This window comes from Erinaceus europaeus, chromosome 2 (genome assembly GCF_950295315.1).
Source record: "Erinaceus europaeus chromosome 2, mEriEur2.1, whole genome shotgun sequence".
Classification (NCBI taxonomy): Eukaryota; Metazoa; Chordata; class Mammalia; order Eulipotyphla; family Erinaceidae; genus Erinaceus; species Erinaceus europaeus.
This window is the reverse complement of record NC_080163.1, coordinates 188711132-188728484: the sequence shown is the minus strand read 5'-3', so window position 1 is coordinate 188728484 and position 17353 is coordinate 188711132. Positions and strand designations below refer to the sequence as shown.

At 51.7% G+C, this 17353-nt stretch overlaps 1 protein-coding gene across 4 annotated transcripts; it reads right to left on the bottom strand.

The window, feature by feature from the left end:
* Window positions 1-257: 257 nt before the first annotated feature.
* Window positions 258-16359, bottom strand: PRX (periaxin). 4 transcript variants are annotated; one of them, XM_060185952.1, is made up of 7 exons: window positions 16320-16359; window positions 16140-16234; window positions 15890-16015; window positions 8902-9058; window positions 4684-4880; window positions 3053-4219; window positions 258-2959 (listed from the first exon to the last, which is right to left on the bottom strand). In XM_060185952.1, exons 3-7 carry the CDS (start codon window positions 15914-15916, stop codon window positions 461-463), a joined length of 4047 nt encoding a protein of 1348 aa, XP_060041935.1. In that variant the 5' UTR covers window positions 15917-16015; window positions 16140-16234; window positions 16320-16359; the 3' UTR covers window positions 258-460. The 4 variants fall into 4 exon arrangements, with proteins under 4 accessions (XP_060041935.1, XP_007536775.2, XP_060041936.1 ...); XM_007536713.2 differs by having other exon boundaries at window positions 258-4219; XM_060185953.1 differs by having other exon boundaries at window positions 258-4219; window positions 16140-16238; window positions 16320-16358.
* Window positions 16360-17353: the final 994 nt, after the last annotated feature.

Below are 17353 nucleotides of genomic sequence, written 5' to 3'. Positions count from 1 at the left end.
CTGGCAGAAGGGTCCCACAGCTGGGCTTAGAGGGTGCTAGAATTCTGAAGAGTTAGGGGTGCCATACACCTCCCACCCCAAAAACCTCACCAAGTCTACCCCAAAACCTCTGAGTCACCTCAGACCCTGGGTGGCTCCCCTCATGGCAAGATAATCCCTGACTTCTTTTGCCGGGCCCCTTCCTCTGTCCCCTTCTGGCCCTCACCCATGCGCGGGGGCATGCTCACGCATGCGAACACATGAGAGCAGATACAACGCAACTTCTGGATTATTTTATTCTCATGGCTTTGAGAGAGATATGGGCCTCCCTGCCTTTGCGGCACTGCCCTCCCGGCCCCCTTAAGGGTTAGTGCTAGTTATCTCACACACAAAACAGAGGGGAGGCAGGGAGGGGGAAGCAGGAAGGGACCCACCACTACCACCACCACCACCCCCCACCCCCCCGTGGCCCCTGGTGACCTCAGGACATGGCAGCCTGAGCCCCATCCATCCTGGTGGGGCCTGGAGCAGCTGACTCCGAAAACCCCACGCTGGGCAGCCGGACCCGGAAGCCCCCCTCTTCCTTGTCCCCACTCCTGCTGCGGGCCTTGGGGCTCAGGGATACCCGAGGGAAACGGAACTTGGGTGACTTCTCCCCACTGGGGGACTTGGGGGTTGCCTCACCCTCCTGCCCCCGAGAGGCCTTGGAAGGGGAGGCCAGGCCCACTCGGGGCAAGCGAACTCGGACACGGCCTCGGCGTCCAGGGGCCCCGTCCCCACTGCCCTCCTCATCCTCCTCGGGGCTGGGGGAGCTGTCCCTGGGGGCTGCTTCGCTCTGACTAAAGCCCACGCGAGGCAGCCTGAGTTTGGGGCTCTTGGCCTTCTCACCCTCCTCTGCCCCCTCCCGGGCCCGCACCAGGCCGAACCGGGGCAGCCGCACCCTGAGCTTGTGCCCCGTGTCCCCCTCGCTGTCTGTGACCTGGTACTCAGCGTGGCTGCCCACGGCAGGGGGCGAGAGCTCCACATCGGGCAGTGAGAGGTGGAAAGAGCGCTCGGCCCCTGGAAGCTGGGCCCCGACCCCGTCTCCTCTGGCCTCTAGGGTAGGTGTCTTCGGCCTCGGGCCACCCTCTCCAGTGGCTGCGACCTCCCCACCCTGCACCTCCCGGTTCAGCCCTACATCCAGCTCAAGCTGGGGCACAGTCACTGTGGGCATCTTGAAGACACCCTCAGCCACCAATAGCTCACCACCCACCCCGGAGGCTCCAGGCAGAGCCAAGCTCACCTGAGGCATCTGGACCCAGCCCATTTTGCCCTCACCTGCAGGGGCTACCGCCTCGGCTTGCTGGCTCTGGGAGGTACTCAGGCGCACCTCCCCAAAGCCGGTCAGCTCCACCTGGGGCAACGAGATGCCCAAGGGGGCCGCCCTCAGCCCTCCATCCTGGCCCTCAGTGCCTGCTGGCTTGCCCATGGACACCTGCAGGCCTGAGAGTTGGATGTCCCCACCAGCCCCTGTCCCCTCAAGTCCCCCTGCCCCTTGGGTCCCCAGTGTGACCAGCTCTACCTCGGGGATCTTGAGCTGCCCGGCTGTGGACTCTCGCTTCTCCCCAGGGCTAACCCGCCCATTCTGGATCTCCCCTTCCTTCCCCCGAGCCAGCCCGAAGGAAGGCATCTTTAGCTTGGGCATCCTCACCTTCCCATCCCAACCCCAGCCCTTGCCCTCCAGCTCAGCCATCCCAGGCACCAGATCCCCCGCTGCCGTGTCTCGGCCTCTGACCCCGAACTTGGGCAGGGCAAACCGGGGCCCCCTGAGTTTGCCATTGGGTCCTGCCACCTCCACCTTGCCTGTGGGCAGTGGGGCCTCCAGGCTGAGGTGTGGGATGGACAGATCAAGGGCGGGCAACAGGCCTGTTTCCCCAGCCCCCTTGGCCTCAGCCTCCACCCCGGCCCGAGCCTTGGGGAGCGAGATGCTGAACTTGGACACCTTCAGCTTGGATGCTCGTCTGGCCACCCCCTCGGCCTCTGCCTTAGCCACCTTTGGCCCTGAAAGTCCCAACTTGTGCAGGGAGAACTTGGATGAGGGCTTGACCTTCATCTCTGTCACTTCGAGCCGCCCTTCCTTAGTCTCAATCTCTGGCAGCTGTGGCGTGACGATCTCCACCGAGGGCAGCCGGAAGGCTGCTTCACTAATGCCAGTGGCCACCACCCCGGTGCCTTCTGCCCGCTCTATCTTGCCTGCTTGGGCCTGCCCATCCAGGCTGAGGGCCCCCGGCAGGTCTAATTCCACAGAGGGCAATGTGAGGGAAGGGCTGCCCCCACGCACCTCCATGCCCACCTCTGGCTGCAGACAGGGGAGAGCCCCCAGCTTCCCCACGACCTCAGCAACTGCCTCAACGCCTGGCTTGCTCCGAGGAGGGGAGCCTGCCCTCCCCAGCTTGGGAATGCTCATCTTGGGCATCTTGAAGCTGAACTCCTTCCCCTCTGGCTGCTCTGCCTGGGCAGCTTTTAGCTGCACCTCTGGGGCCTTGGGCATCTTCACCTCGGGTGCCTTGGGGAGATGAACTTCTGGGACCTTGGGCACCTGCATTTCTGGCAGCCGGATCTCTGAGGTCTTTGGCAGCTGCACCTCAGGGAGGTGTACATCGGGCACAGCCATCTCGGACACCTTGGGGAGTTTTATCTCCGGGAGCTTCATCTCAGGAAGTTTCATGTCAGGGACTTTCATCTCCGGGACTTTTGGGAGCTGCACCTCAGGGAGGTGCATGTCAGGCATGGCCATCTCTGGCATCTTGGGAAGCTTCATCTCCGGAACTTTGGGCAGCTGCATCTCTAGTAAGTGCAAATCCGGCACGGCCATCTCAGGCATCCTCGGAAGCTTCATGTCTGAGACTTTTGGGAGCTGGATTTCTGGGAGGTGCAAGTCTGGCACAGCCATCTCGGGCATCCTGGGGAGTTTCATTTCTGGAACTTTTGGGAGCTGCACCTCCGGGAGGTGGACATCAGGCACAGCCATCTCAGGAACCTTTGGGAGCTTCATCTCAGGGAGTCTCATTTCTGGCACTTTCGGGAGCTGTACTTCCGGGAGGTGGACATCGGGCATGGCCATCTCGGGCATCTTGGGAAGTTTCATTTCTGGAACTTTTGGGAGCTGCAGCTCTGGGAGCCGCACCTCTGGCACTGCCATCTCTGGCGCCTTTGGGAGCTTCATCTCGGGGATTTTGGGCAACTGCACCTCCGGAAGGGCTCCCTCAGGCACTTTGGGGAGTTTGATGTCTGGAGCCTTAGGGAGCTTCACCTCGGGCCCCTTGGGCACCTTGACCTCAGGAGCCGAGATGCCGAAGGAGGGCATCTTGATGGTGGGCAGTTTCAGCTTGCTCTCAGCCTCAGGGGCAGCGGGCCGGGGCTCCAGGAGAGAGAGGCCAAAGGTGGGCATTCGGAGTCTGGGTCCCTTCACTTTGGTCTCGGGGCTGCCCTTTGCCACCTTGATCTCAGCAACTTCTTTTGCTCGAGCCCCGAAACGAGGGAAACTGAGACGGGGCATCTTCAGGGCCACCTCAGGCCCCTCTCCTCGGGCTTCCACCTCTGCACCTGGCAAGGCGAGGTCTACACCCACAGTGGGCACCGCCACATCCAAGGTGGGCACTGTCACCACTGCTGCCCCCCCCTCCAGAGTCTCCAGGCAGGGAAGTGTGGGCAGAGCAGGTAACGAGGGCAAGGTGGGCAGCTCCACTTGGGGCACCTGGATCCCTGCGGCCGAGGGCTCCACTGCAGGTGCAGCTGGGGCTCCTAGCCCAAAGGTTGGCAGGTGGAGGGCAAAACCACCAGCTGCATCCGCAGCCGGGGCCACCTCTCCTCTTCCCTTGGGAGCTGAGACCTGGGGGGGACCCACCTCAGCACTTGGCAGCCGGGGCCCTACCAGCTCCACCTGGGGGGCTGTGAAGCTGGCTCCAGCTGCTGCTTCAGCCTCTGCTTTGGCTTTCCTGGGGGGAGGTGCCGCGGCCGCCAGCCGAGCTATTTGGACCTCCTCAGCCACTTCTCGGACCCGAAGCCGAGGTAGCTGAAGGCGCCGGCGCGAGGCAGCTGGGACAGGACCCTTGACAGCCTCGGCTTTGAGGCCCCGACGCAGACGGGAGAACTTGGGAAAGGAGAATTCCACGTCAACGGGGGCCAAGTCTGCAGGGGCCCCCAGGGCCCCGGGCATCACCATCTTCTTCTTCTTCACAGGGGACAGACTCTGGATATTCTGGGGAGAGAGGAGAGAGGCGGGAGGCAGTGGGACAGTAGGAGGCCCAGGATGGACAGGGGAGCCCCCCTGGTAATGTACCAGGCTTGGCATGTGTTGGATCAAGCATAGGGTCCCCCAAACACCATCCCCACTTCCTGCCTCATTACTGCTGGGGGACGGGGGAGAGTATAAGACACCCATTTAGAACCACACAGTGAGTCAGTAGGGATGAATGAGCTGGTGGTGGGTGGAGGTGTCTCTCCAAGACAGGTGAGGGTCTGGGGTGGGTGGAATCCCCTTCCCAGGAAGTTTAGGGGCAGAGAACAGCGGCCAGAGGGAGGGGTTAGTGTGGGTTAGTGACAAAGATGAGAGGGCACAGCCGGCCCACATGTGTGTGGGGTGGGGAATGAGGCTCATGGTGCAGAGCTGGGGTCTCCAGGGCAGTCCGGGGCCAAGGCCGGGGCCGGGCTGAGCACGCGTACCAGCTTGGCCACTTTCGCCCGTGGGCCTTTTATCTCGTAGCCAGCCACCGTCCCAGGCCGCAGCGCCAGGTCCCCGGTGGGCACAGTGCGCTTTAGACAGAAGGAGACCTTGTAGGGTTCGGCGCATTGCAGCAGGCGGAGTGCGTCCTCGTACTTGAAGTTGTCGAAGAACACGCGGGCGCTCAGCAGCTGGTCCCCTGCAGGCCAGGTGTGGGCGGGCAGGGCGGCAGGGCGTCAGCACCTTACCTGCTCCTCCCAGGTCCACTTAAGGTCTCTGAACCAGCTTTGGTGAAGCCACACCCCTGGTCACGCCCACACGGTGCATCTTAGAGGCCCCGCCCCAATGTCTTAGCCCCGCCCTCCCCACGAAGCAAATCCATGCCCTATCAAGCCACTTCCCTCATATTCCAGGTACAGGCTTGGCTCCATTTACAATGGCCACAAACCCAGAAGAGAACTTCCAGATGGTTCCACCCCATCCACTCACCCCCTTACTCTGGTGATTTGAGTCCACTCCACCTGTACCTAGAGACAGACTGTCCTGCTCCTAACTCACTCCATCGTCCTTGCTGGGCCATCCTCCAGCATCATCCCCCTGTACTGTGTCTCCTGTCATCACTTGACATACCACTGTCTCTCCCATCAGAAAGGTTAACTCAACCTCATTCCCTGGGAGCTCCTGCCTCAGTGGCGGTAACATTCATTGAATTAACTCACTAAGTTACTTTTATGACCTTAAATCATCTGCTGGTGGGGACCAGGGGCTTGACAACCCTGGTCCTTGAGTACTGTCATATGTGTACTTAACCAGGTGAGCCACCACCTGGCGCCCAAGAGTCTCTTTCTAGCCAGCACTCTCCCCTCCAGCCTAGACTCATATACTCACCTACCTACATCTCCAACTTGGTATCCAGCAGACACCTCTCATTTAGAGGTTCTGATTGTATGCCTGGTCTTTTGTCAAATGAGCTCCAATCCCAGTGTTTCCCATCTGTGGGACTACTGGCTCCTTCCTCAGGTCAAGAATCCTTGGTCAGGCCAGTGTAATAGCTCACGTAGATAGTGCACTTCTTTGCCATGTACACAGCCCAGATTGAGCCTGGCACCCACCACACTGAAGAAAGTTTCAGTGCTGTGGTCAATCTCTCTCTCCCTCTCAGCATATATACACTGTGACCCCTCACTTTCCATTACAACTCATATTCAGTCTTAAAGACTTGCACTAGGGCTAGGGAAATAGCATAATATTTATGCAAAAACTACTTTCAGGGGCCAGTTGGTGGCACACCTGGTTGAACACACATGTTATAATGCCCCCGTCCCCACTTACCGGGGAAACCTTCACAAGTGGTAAAGCAGTGCTGCAGGTATCTCTCTGTCTTTCTTCCTTTTTTTTAATTGTTGTTGTAGTTATTAATTGTTACTGATGTCATCATTGTTGGATAGGACAGAGAAATCAAGAGAGGAGGGGAAGACAGACGGGGGAGAGAAAGATAGACACCTGCAGACCTACTTCACTGCCGGTGAAGTGACTCCTCTGCAGGTGGGGAGCCGGGGGCTCGAACCGGGATCCTTACAGATGCGCTTAACCTACTGCACTACTGCCCAACTACTTTTTTTTTTTTTACAAGAGCACTGCTCAGCTCTGCCAGACTTTGGAGCCACAGGCATGAGAGTCTATTTGGATAACCATTATGCTATCTACCCCTACCCTCTCTTCCTTTCTGTCTCCCTCTCTCAATTTCTAGCTGTCTCTACCCAATAAATAAATAAGATCATTAAAAAGTTAAAAAATGAAAAAGAAAAACTGCACTAGAGGACTAGCTGGAGGAGGAGTGGCAATGGCAGCTACTGGGTTTCTTTAAAAAAATTTTCAGTAGCACAGCGGGTTAAGTGCAGGTGGTGCGCAAGGACAAGCGTATTGATCCCGGTTTGAGTCCCCGGCTCCCCACCTGCAGGGGAGTCACTTCACAGTGAAGCAGGTCTGCAGGTGTCTATCTTTCTCTCATCCTCTCTGTCCTCCCCTCCTCTCTCCATTTCTCTCTGTCCTGTCCAACAACGATGACACCAACAATAACTACAACAATAAAGCAACAAGGGCAACAAAAGGGAATAAATAAATAAATATTTTTAAAAGTGGGAATAGGTGTGTATGGTTCATGACTGGCCTTTCTACAACAACCTAAGGTGGAATGAGAATGGTCAGCCAAGCATAGAGAAATGAAAAGAAAACAAAGAAAGAATGAAATAGGGAGTCGGGCTGTAGCGCAGCGGGTTAAGCGCAGGTGGCGCAAAGCACAAAGAAAAAAAAAAGAACAACTACAATAATAAAACATCAACAAAAGGGAATAAATACATAAATATTTTTAAAAAAACAACTTTCATACTTGAGGCACCAAAGGTTCCCGGTTCAATCCCCATGATGAAAGCCAGAATTGACCAGTGCTGTGATAGAAACTAACAGTGGTCTGGGAAGTGGTGCCGTGGATAAAGCACTGGACTCTCAGGCATGAGGAGCACATGTACCAGAGTGGTGTCTGGTTCTTTCTTTCTTTCCTGTGTTTCTCATTAGTAAATAAATAAAATCTTTAAAAAAAAAAAAAAAACTAAAACACACGCACACTGCCTTCAAAATATATCCAGAATAAAAACCCATCTCACCACTTCTAGTAACACCATTTGGTTACCCAAAACATCTCTTAATCTCTCTATCTCTTTCTCTCTCTTTCCCAAAGCACTGCTCAATTGTGACTTACAGTGGTACCATAATCACCTCTGTTGGGCCCCTAGCTTCCACCCCGTCCCCCAGGACAGTGCTAATGCAGCAATTTAACACATTCATGTTCTTCCTCTAATCCCAGAGAGCATAGAATAAAAGTCAAAGTTCTCATTATGGACTCAAGTCCTCTAAAAACTGCTCCTCCTCCTACCATGATGGCCTCCTTTTTTAGTCTCCTCTTTACTAACTTTGTTCCATCCACACAGGTGCCCTTATTATTCCTCCAAGAGGCCAGGCATAATACCTCAGGGCATTTGCTCTGACAGTACCTTCTGCCTGGAATACTGGTTTCCTTTTATCTCCTTCGGCTTTTTTCTCTTCTAATCTAACGTCACTTTAAAACACACACACACACACACACACACACACACACACACGCACACACGCACACACGCACACACACACACACACAGATAAAAATGCAGCTTCCTGATATTTGTAGCATATGTTGCTTTCTAGTTTACTATATATTTTACTTATTTTTCTGAGTTATGAATCTTCACCACTAGACTATAAGCTTCACAAATGCCCACAAGTATTATCTGTTTTGTTCACTGCTGTAGCTCAAGAATAATATCTGGAAGTAAAAGGCACTTAATAAATAGTTGTTGCATGAATACATCACATCAGCCTCAGCCAGGTTTCCTAAAACATCCCTTGATTACTAAGCTGCTTCGGGCAGGGGTAGATGGTATAATGGTTATGCAAAAAGACTCTCATGCCTGATGCTCCGAAGTCCTAGGTTCAGTCCCCTGCACCACCATAAGCCAGAGCTGAGCAGTGCTCTGGTGTTCAAAAAAAAAGCTTTCACACTGCCAACCCCACCTCTTTTCTCCAGCCGTGACAACAAAAACCATAAGTAGCACTTAACATTCTTTAAGCTCTGTGCCACTCAAGTTATGTTGCTAAGTGTTTTCAGATAGTGACTCATTTCATCCACGTCATGACCCCAGGATGTAAGCACTAAAACCACTCCCATTTTAGAGATGGGAAAACTGAGGCACAGAGTGATCACAAGCTGGGGCCAGGTGATGGCACACTCGGTAAAGCAGACATATTACAATGCGCAAAAGACCCAGGTTCGAGCCCCCGCCCCCCGAAAGCTCCATAAGTGTTGAAGCAGGGCTGCAGGTGTCTCTATCTCCCCCTTCCTACTCGATTTCTGTCTCTAAAAAGTAAAATATATAAAAAGAAAAAAGTCAAGTCACAAGCCAGCTAACTATAGACCTACAATTACTACAATATGAACCTCCAACGTGAGCTCAGTTCAGAGCAACTTCAAGGTCACCAGGCAGTCCCACTACCCCAAGGCCTTGACCCCGCCTCCTGGCTTTACTGCCCAGCCTGACGGATTCCGCCCTGGCTCCAGGCAAGAAGACCCTGCCCTCGACGAGCCCCGCCCCGTAAGGCCCCGCCCCCAGCGAGGAGGCCCCGCCCACCTTCTTGCAGGCTGAGGCTCCTGGCAGCTGGCGAGTCCTCGCGCAGCTCGCCGATGAAAATTCCCTCCTTCCCGCCGCCCGCTACGTTGAAGCCGCTGACCCCGGTCTGCGCCTCGGTCTCCACGATGATCTCCACCAGCTCCGCCCGCCTCAGCTCCTGCAGGGGCAGAGGAGGGGTCGCCACGAGACGCTGAGGCCGGACCTCGCCCAGAGCCCCCCATCGCGTTTAAAGCGGCTTCTAAACGGGGTCTCCGGGCAAAGGGTCCTCGGCCCAGCACCGGCAGGTCGCGCGGGCTGACCCACGGCCTCATCTCGCCTTCTTCCAAACGGCTCGGGGGAACCCCAGCCTCGTGGATCCCCCAGCACTGCACCGAGGGGGGGGGGGGGGTAATACAGTGGGGGCGGGGCGGCACACGTGGGGGCGGGGCTCTGTCCTGGGGGCGGGGTGACGGACGGGACTCTCTTGTGGGGGCGGGGTCAACTCTAGGGGCGGGGCTAGTAGTAGAGCACAGTCAACTCTCCCACTTAGCACAGGCCAGAGAAGAAGGAACAAACTTGGTATTGAAGGTGCCAGGGAAAGTCCATGGAGGTGGTTCAATTGATACAAGTGCTGGACCCTCAGACATGAGGTCTTGAGTTTGATTCCTGGGAACACATATACCAGAATGATGTTCTGGTGCTCTCTCAATAAATAAATAACAAACCTTTCAAAAAAGAGAACATAACAGAGATAGCTCAGGTCATTAGAGCACAACCTTGCATGCTTAGAGGCCCTAGAGGACACAAGTTCAATCTTCAGCATCACCTTATTGAGAGAACTGAGCAATGTGCTGGCCCCCTCTCTCCCTCTCATTCTTTCTCCTAATAATAAATAATGTTTTTTTTTTGTTTTGTTTTTAAATCAGAGCACTGCTCTGCCCTGGCTTAAATGATGCAGGGCACCGAACTTTCAGGGATGCGACTCTGTTTGCATAACCATTATGCTATCCCCCTCCCCCTCTCCTAATAAATACTAGCCAGTGAAATAGCTCACTTTGGCAGTGTGCCGCTTTGTTGTGTTCAAGACCCAGGTTCAAGCCTGGCCCTGAAAACACTGAAGAAAGCTTTAGTGCTATGCTTTTTCTCTGTCTCTGCTTTCTCTGCCCCATCTAACAATAACAATAACAACAATAATAATAATTTTACAACATGCTGCTCAGCTCTGGCTTAGGCTGGTGCTGGAGATTGAACTTGGAGACTTTGCTGCTTTGGGTATGGAAGGCTTTTTACATAACCATTAACGCTGTTTTCCCAGCCCAATATATAAATCTAAAAAAAAAAAAATGGGAAGACAGGGCACACCAGAATTGCATGCCTGAGAGGCCCCAGAGTCCCAGGTGCAATATACTTGGCACCACCTTACTCCAGAGTTGGACAGTGCTCTGGTTTGTTTCTCTTGAAAATAAACACTTCATTTATTTTGTTGTTGTTGTAACCAAATTATGGCTAGGGCTCAGTGCCTGCACAATTAACCCACTGCTTCTTGTGGTCATTATATTTTCCTTCTGAATTTTTTTTTCTTTTGCCTCCTGCCTCCTGGGTTATTGCTGGGCTTGGTGCCTGCACCATGAATCCACTGCTCCTAGAGGCCATTTTTTCCCATTTTTGTTGCCCTTGTTGTTGTTATTGCGATTATTGTTGGGTAGGACAAAGAGAAATTGAGAGAGGAGGGGTAGACAGAGAGGAGAGAGAAAGATAGATACCTGTAGACCTGCTTAACCACTTGTGAAGCGACTCCCTTGTAGGTGGGGAGCCAGGGGCTTGAACCGGGATCCTTACACCGGTCCATGTGCTTCACGCCATGTGCGTTTAACCTGCTTAGCTACTGCCTGCCCCCTTGAATTTTTTTTTATAGAGACAGATTGAGAGAAAAAGGGAATAATGGTAAAGAGAAAGAGACATCTGTAGTACTGCTCTACTACTTGTGAAGCTTCACCCCTGTAGGCAGAGACCAGGGGCTTAAACCTGGATCCTTGTGCACAGTAACATGTGTGCTGCACACCATGTACCACCACTTGGCCATTTTATTCTATACACATGAGAGTTTCACATGAGACACAGAGAGGCAAATCACAGAACCACTCTGGCACATGTGACACTAGGAATCAAACCATTTCCTCTGTCACTGAATAAATAAACCTTGTGGCCCACTGGACTTGGAAGCATGAGATCCTGAGTTTGCGCTGCCACATGTGCTGAGCCCACTGTGCTACCGCCCGACTCCCGAGATCCTGAGTTTGATCCCTGACATCCCATATACCAGAGTGATGCTCTGCTTCTCCTTCCCTTCCTCTCTCATAAACAAACAAACAAACAAACAAATATGTAAGAGTGGTCTAGGAGGTAGTGCAGTGGATAAAACACTGACTTCTCAGCATGAGATCCCAAGTTTGATCCCTGGCAACACATGTCTCAGGGTGAGGTTTGGGATCTTTCTATCCCTCCCTCTTTCTCTAATAAATAAAAACATAAATATACCCACCTGCAGGAGGGTCGCTTCACAACTGGTGAAGCAGGTCTGCAGGTGTCTATCCTCTCCCCTTCTCTGTCTTCCCCTCCTCTCTTGATTTCTCTCTGTCCTATCTAACAAAATAATAGTAACAGCAACAATAAACAACAAGGGCAACAAAAGGGAAAAAATAGGCTCCAGGAGCAGTGGATTTGTAGTGCAGGCACCGGCAACGAGCCCCAGCAATAACCCTGGAGGCTATATATATATATATATCCAGAGCACTGCTCAGTTGTGGCTTATGGTGGTGTGGAAGATTGAACCTTGGATCTTCAGGCGTGAAGTCTGTCTGCATAACCATTACACTATCTTCCCAGCCCAATAAACACAAAATTTAAACATCTCAGTTGCTCTATGGTAGGTATCTTTGGGAGGTAAGAGGGTGGGGATATAGAACTTTGGTGGTGAGTGTGGTAAATCTACACACTGTAATCTTACAATCTTGTAGCAAACTATTAACAAAAAAATTTTAAAAAAATAAAAAGGGCAGAGGTAGATAGCACAATAGTAATGTAAAAGACTCTTATGCCTGAGGCTCTGAAGTCCCAGGTTCAACCCCCTGCACCGCCATAAGCCAAAGATGAGCAATACTCTGGTTAAAAAAAAAAAAACATAAAAATAATAAATAAATATCTCAGTTGCTATCCTTAAAAAAAAAAAAAGAAGAAGATGCCAGAAAGGAGTGTGTTATAGTACGTGTGTGTGTGTGTGTGTGTGTGTGTGTGTGTGTGTGTGTGTTGCGGGGTGGGGGTGGGGTGTCACATAAGCTCCCAGTAAGGTTGAGCTGGGGTTGAATTGGGAATTTTTTTTAACCCACTAACAGCGAGTGGGGTTAAGAAAGGGGTCCAAGAGGTAGTTGGTAGCGCAGTGGGCAAGCATATGTGGTGGGAAGCACAAGGCAGCGTAAGGATCCCAGTTGAGCCCCCAGCTCCTCACCTGCAGGGGAGTCATTTCACAGGCGGTGAAGCAGGTCTGCAGGCGTCTATCTTACTCTCCCCTTCTCTGTCTTCCCCTCCTCTCTAAGTCTCTTTGTCCTATCTAATAACAATAATGACATCAATAACAACAACAATAATAACTACAAGAATAATAAAAACCAACAAGGACAACAAAAGGGAAAATAAATAAATATAATGAAAAAAATTTTAAAAGGGGGGTCTATGAAAAGAGCTGGAGCCTTTAGTGGTGTTGACTGAGGGGTGGAGAGTGGGGCTGACCTTGGTGTCTAGGAAGTCTATTCCTATTGTGGGCTCTGGGACCCCACAAGTCCTGCAAAACACCCATAGAAGAAGGAATCTGGTGAAGTGGGTGTGTGGGTAAGGAGACATGGTATTCCTGGTATGTGCTATAGATGGTGCCAGCCTGGGTCTGGCTCAGTGGCACGCTGCGGGCTTCCTAGCAGAGCTTCCCACAAGAGGGGACCTTAGTTCCATAACGGACTAGGACTGAGGCTGACACGGACTGGAGAGTAGCACGGGGCTTGCAGAAGGGGAAGCAGGTCTGGGTCAGACTCCCTACAGCAGTGCTCCACAGGACAGAACATGCTGGAAAGGGACAAGGGGATAAGGAGAATGTGAAGAGCAGCAAGGGACAGTGTCACCACCGCCAGAGTCATGGGCGGTCATGGAGAAGGGCACTAAGGTCCACAGAAGAGGACTAAGAGCTTATCCAATGGAGGAAACACTTGACCATATGCAAGGACCCAATTTCTTTCTTTTTCTTTTTTTAATTTTTTTATATTTATTTATTTTCCATTTTGTTGCCCTTATTGTTTAACATTGTTGTGGTTATTGATATCGTTGTTGGATAGGACAGAGAGAAATGGAGAGAGGAGAGGAAGACAGAGAGGGGGAGAGAAAGATAGACACCTGCAGACCTGCTTCACCGCTTGTGAAGCGACTCCCCTGCTGGTGGGGAGCTGGGGGCTCGAACAGGGATCCTTATGCTGGTCTTTGCACTTTGTGCCACATGCGCTTAACCCGCTGAGCCACTGCCCAACTCCCACCCAATTTCTTTCAACTTTATTTTTATTTGACAGGACAAAGAGAATTTGAGAGGGAAAGGGGAGAGAGAGAAAGCTAGACACCTGCAGTTCTGCTTCACTGCTCATGAAGCATCCTCCCTGGTGGGGAGTACGGGCTTGAACCCAGATCCTAGCACATGGTGATATGTGCATTTAACAGAGTGTACCACTGCCTGGCCCCCTAAATAAATTTTTTTTAATTTATATTTATTTACTTATTTTCCCTTTTGTTGCCCTTGTTTTTCATTGTTGTTGTAGTTATTATTATTGTTGTTGCTGATGTCATCATTGTTGGACAGGACAGAGAGAAATGGAGAGAGGAGGGGAAGGCAGAGAGGGGGGAAAGAGAGACACCTATAGACCTGCTTCACCATCTGTGAAGCGACTCCCCTGCAGGTGGGGAGCTGGGGCTCAAACCAGGATCCTTATGCTGGTCCTTGCGCTTTGCGTCACGTGCGGTTAACCCTCTGCACTACCGCCCAGCTCCCAATAAATATTTTTTAAAAAACAAATCAAATCAAAATCCAGCTAAATCGGGCAGGGGTAAATAGCATAATGGTTATGCAAAGAGACTCTCATGCCTGAGGCTCCCAAGTCCCAGGTTCAATCCCCTGCACCACCATAAGCCAGAGCTGAGCAGTGCTCTGGTTAAAAAAAAAAAAAGTCATTTGTCTATTGCACAGCTGAATTGGTAAGGCTGGAATTTGACCTCCTGACTCCAAAGATTGTATCCTTTCTCTCTCAACTTATCTGGGGGGAAGGGGGAGGTAGTGGTGAAGCCTCAAACATGCACAATTTCACCACTCTCAGGCATTTTTTTACTTGTTTTATTTCAGCTAGAGACAGAAAAGGAGAGAAAGGAAGAGAGTGAGATACGCCACAGTACCTTGGTTCCACCATCTGTTAGGCTTCCCCTCATGCTATGGGGTTCTCACACAAGACTGGGGTTCGACCCTGAGGTAAAGTGTCTGCCCTTCTGGGTGAGTTATCTCCCAGACCCCTTAGGATTTACTTGTAAGTGACAGACCTAGAGTATTGTTCTGTGCTGGCATAAGTGGTGCCAGGGAGTGAGCCTGGGGCATCACATATGCTAGTCCTGTGCTCTGCCTGCTCAGTAAAGTCTGTGTTGTTAAACACACACCCCCTACCACCACCACCCTGGCTTCCAGGAGCTCTGTTAATTCCCGAACTGCCCCTGCGGCTACAGACAGACTATGAACCACATAGTCAACGACTGCCATCTCTCCAGATTCAAAGGAGGTCTCGAAACTTTACATCAGGCTCAACCTGATGCTGTTGACTGGCTACGGAAGAAGGGCAAACGCTAGAAGAAGAAGAAGCTCATTATTGACATGATTCCATTACATTCCAATGGATTCGCTGCTTTAACTCCTAGTCTGTGCCAGGTAAACATTTTTAAGGGAGCTAAGTGCTGGCATACTTGGTTGAACACAAGGGTTATCATGCACAAAGACACAGGTTCAAGCCCATGGCCCCCACCTGCAGGGGGAATGCTCCACAGAGTGACAGAACAGTGCTACAGGTGTTTCCCCTTCTGTCTCTCTTTCTCTCTCCATCAATCTTTGTCTCACTCTATTAAAAAATGACTTCAAGTAGTGGTATAGCTGTGCAGACACTGAGTCCCAGTAATAACCCCAGTGGCAAAAAATATTAATAATAATAGGGGGCCAGGCAGTGGTGCACCTGGTTAAGAGCACGTTACCAAGTGCAAGGACCTGGGTTCAAGCCCCAGCTCCCCACCTGCAGGGGGTCTGCTTGACAAGTGATGAAGCAGGTCTACAGGTATCTATCTTTTTTCCCCTCTATTTATTCCCTCCCCTCTCAATTTGTCTGTCCTATCCAATAAAAATAATAATAACTCATCCTACAAAAATCAACAGACTAGGAGGTAGTGAAGTGTTGAAGCAGTTCTGCAGGTGTCTTTCTCTCCCCCTCTCTGTCTTCCCCTCCTCTCTCCATTTCTCTCTGTCCTATCCAACAACAATGACATCAATAACTACAGCAATGTTAAACAACAAGGGCAACAAAAGGGAAAATACACAAATATTTTTAAAAAGAGAAAATAAATAAATATAATTTTTTTTTAAATCCTAGTGACAAAAAGATAGACAGACAGACAGATAGATGGAACTGCAGCACTACTTCACCACTCATGAAACTTCCCCTGTGTAAGTGAGGATCGGGGCTTGAACCCAGTTATTATGCATTATAATGTCTGTATTCAATCAGTGTGCCACTGCCCAGCCCCCAAAATGTTCAATTTAACTCCCCACCATAAAACAGACCCCGCTGGTATTTCCATTTCACAGATGGGGAGACTGAGAAGCCCCGAGAAGCTGGGAAGTGTTTCCTCACTGCCCAAGCCTGTGCCACCCCCATGTTCCTGGGTGCCCCACCTCAGCACTACGGCTCCGGGCCTCCATGGTGCTTCTGGGAGTCAGCCGGGCCCCTGATGCCTGCCTCCTCTCTCCCTTCTGCTGCAGGACCAACTTCAGTTCCTCATGGAGCAGCTGCCGCTGAGCCTAAGGGGAAAACACGGTGGGAGGGTGGGGGCTTAAGGCCAGAAGGCCAGGCATCCAGGGAGAGGCATTAGAAGGGGAAAGACACCTCCCCCCTCAAACACACACACTCCCACTGTCTTCTCACCGCTGCCTGGGCACAGGGGCCTCCTCCTAACAGGAGCTCAGCCTGGGGTGCAGCACAGCCGTCACTGGGACTTGCACCCTTCCTCTGGGTTCTTGCTGGCTGCCAGGAAGAGATGGAGTGTGAGGGTCCAGGTCCCAGCCAGGAAGGGCCAGGCAGTGGGGGGTCATAGCTGGCACTCACCTCAGAGTCACCTTCAACTCCTTGAGCCTCCTGGGTCCGGAGTTCTAAAAATAAGAATGTGAGCAATCATTATGAGCTAACATCCCTGTTTTTTGCTTCCTGAGGGCCCTGTCCTCATCTCCTCTTCTAGGGCAAGCAGGGAAACTGAGGCTTAGAAGGCTTTTATCCAAGGGGACTATAGACAGGAAGCTGGAACTGAGTCCCAGGCCTGGCAGACAGTGCAGCCCTTGTCCCACCACCCAGCAGACTGAGGGGGCTCAGGTTCACCTTATACCCATCCCTAAGGGCCAACCACCTCACCTCACTGTGTCTCAGGTTCCTCATCTCTAAAAAGGGATAATGGAGGTGAAGACAGCCCCTAACTAGCAGGGCTGTTGGGAGGACCAACTGATTTATCAGATGCCAAGTGCCTGGCATGAGGTACATACTTCATTACCATCTGCTATTACTAAGAACTTTCTGTGGGGGTTGAGGGGGTGCACAGCAGTTGGTACAACAGACTTTCATTCCTAAAATTCTGAGGTTCCAGGTTTAATCCTCAGCACCACCATAAAGCAGAGCTGCACAGTGATCTTGTAAAACATAACAAAACAATCAGAAAACAAATAAGTGGTCCAGGAGGTGGCACAGCAGGTAAAGCACTGGTTTCTCAACCATGAGGTTCCAAGTTCAATCCCCGGGAGCATATGTACCAGAGTGACATCTGGTTCTTTTTCTCTGTCCTTTCTAATGAATAAATAAATTGTAAACACACACACACACACACACACACACACACACACACACAACCAGTTTCCTAGGTCAGGGGCCAGGCCGTGGTGCACATAGTTGAGTACACACATTACCATGTGCAAGGATCCAGGTTCAAGCCCCCGTCCCCACCTGCAGGGTAGAACTTCATGAGTAGTGAAGCAGCACTGCAGGTGTCTCTGTCTCTCTCTCCTCTATCTCCCCTTCCCTCTCTATTTCTCTCTGCTCTATCAGGTAACAAATGAATACATTTAAAAAATAAATAAATAAACTTCCTGAGTCAG

Excerpts from the sequence above, each read along its gene's own strand:
- PRX (XM_007536713.2), bottom strand. The coding sequence starts at position 15,916 with ATGGAGGCCCGGAGCCGTAGTGCTGAG. Across the intron at positions 9,059-15,889 it reads CCCGGAGCCGTAGTGCTGAG|GAGCTGAGGCGGGCGGAGCT; the intron begins GTGGGGCACCCA and ends CTGCCCCTGCAG. Across the intron at positions 4,881-8,901 it reads GAGCCTCAGCCTGCAAGAAG|GGGACCAGCTGCTGAGCGCC; the intron begins GTGGGCGGGGCC and ends CCTGGCCTGCAG.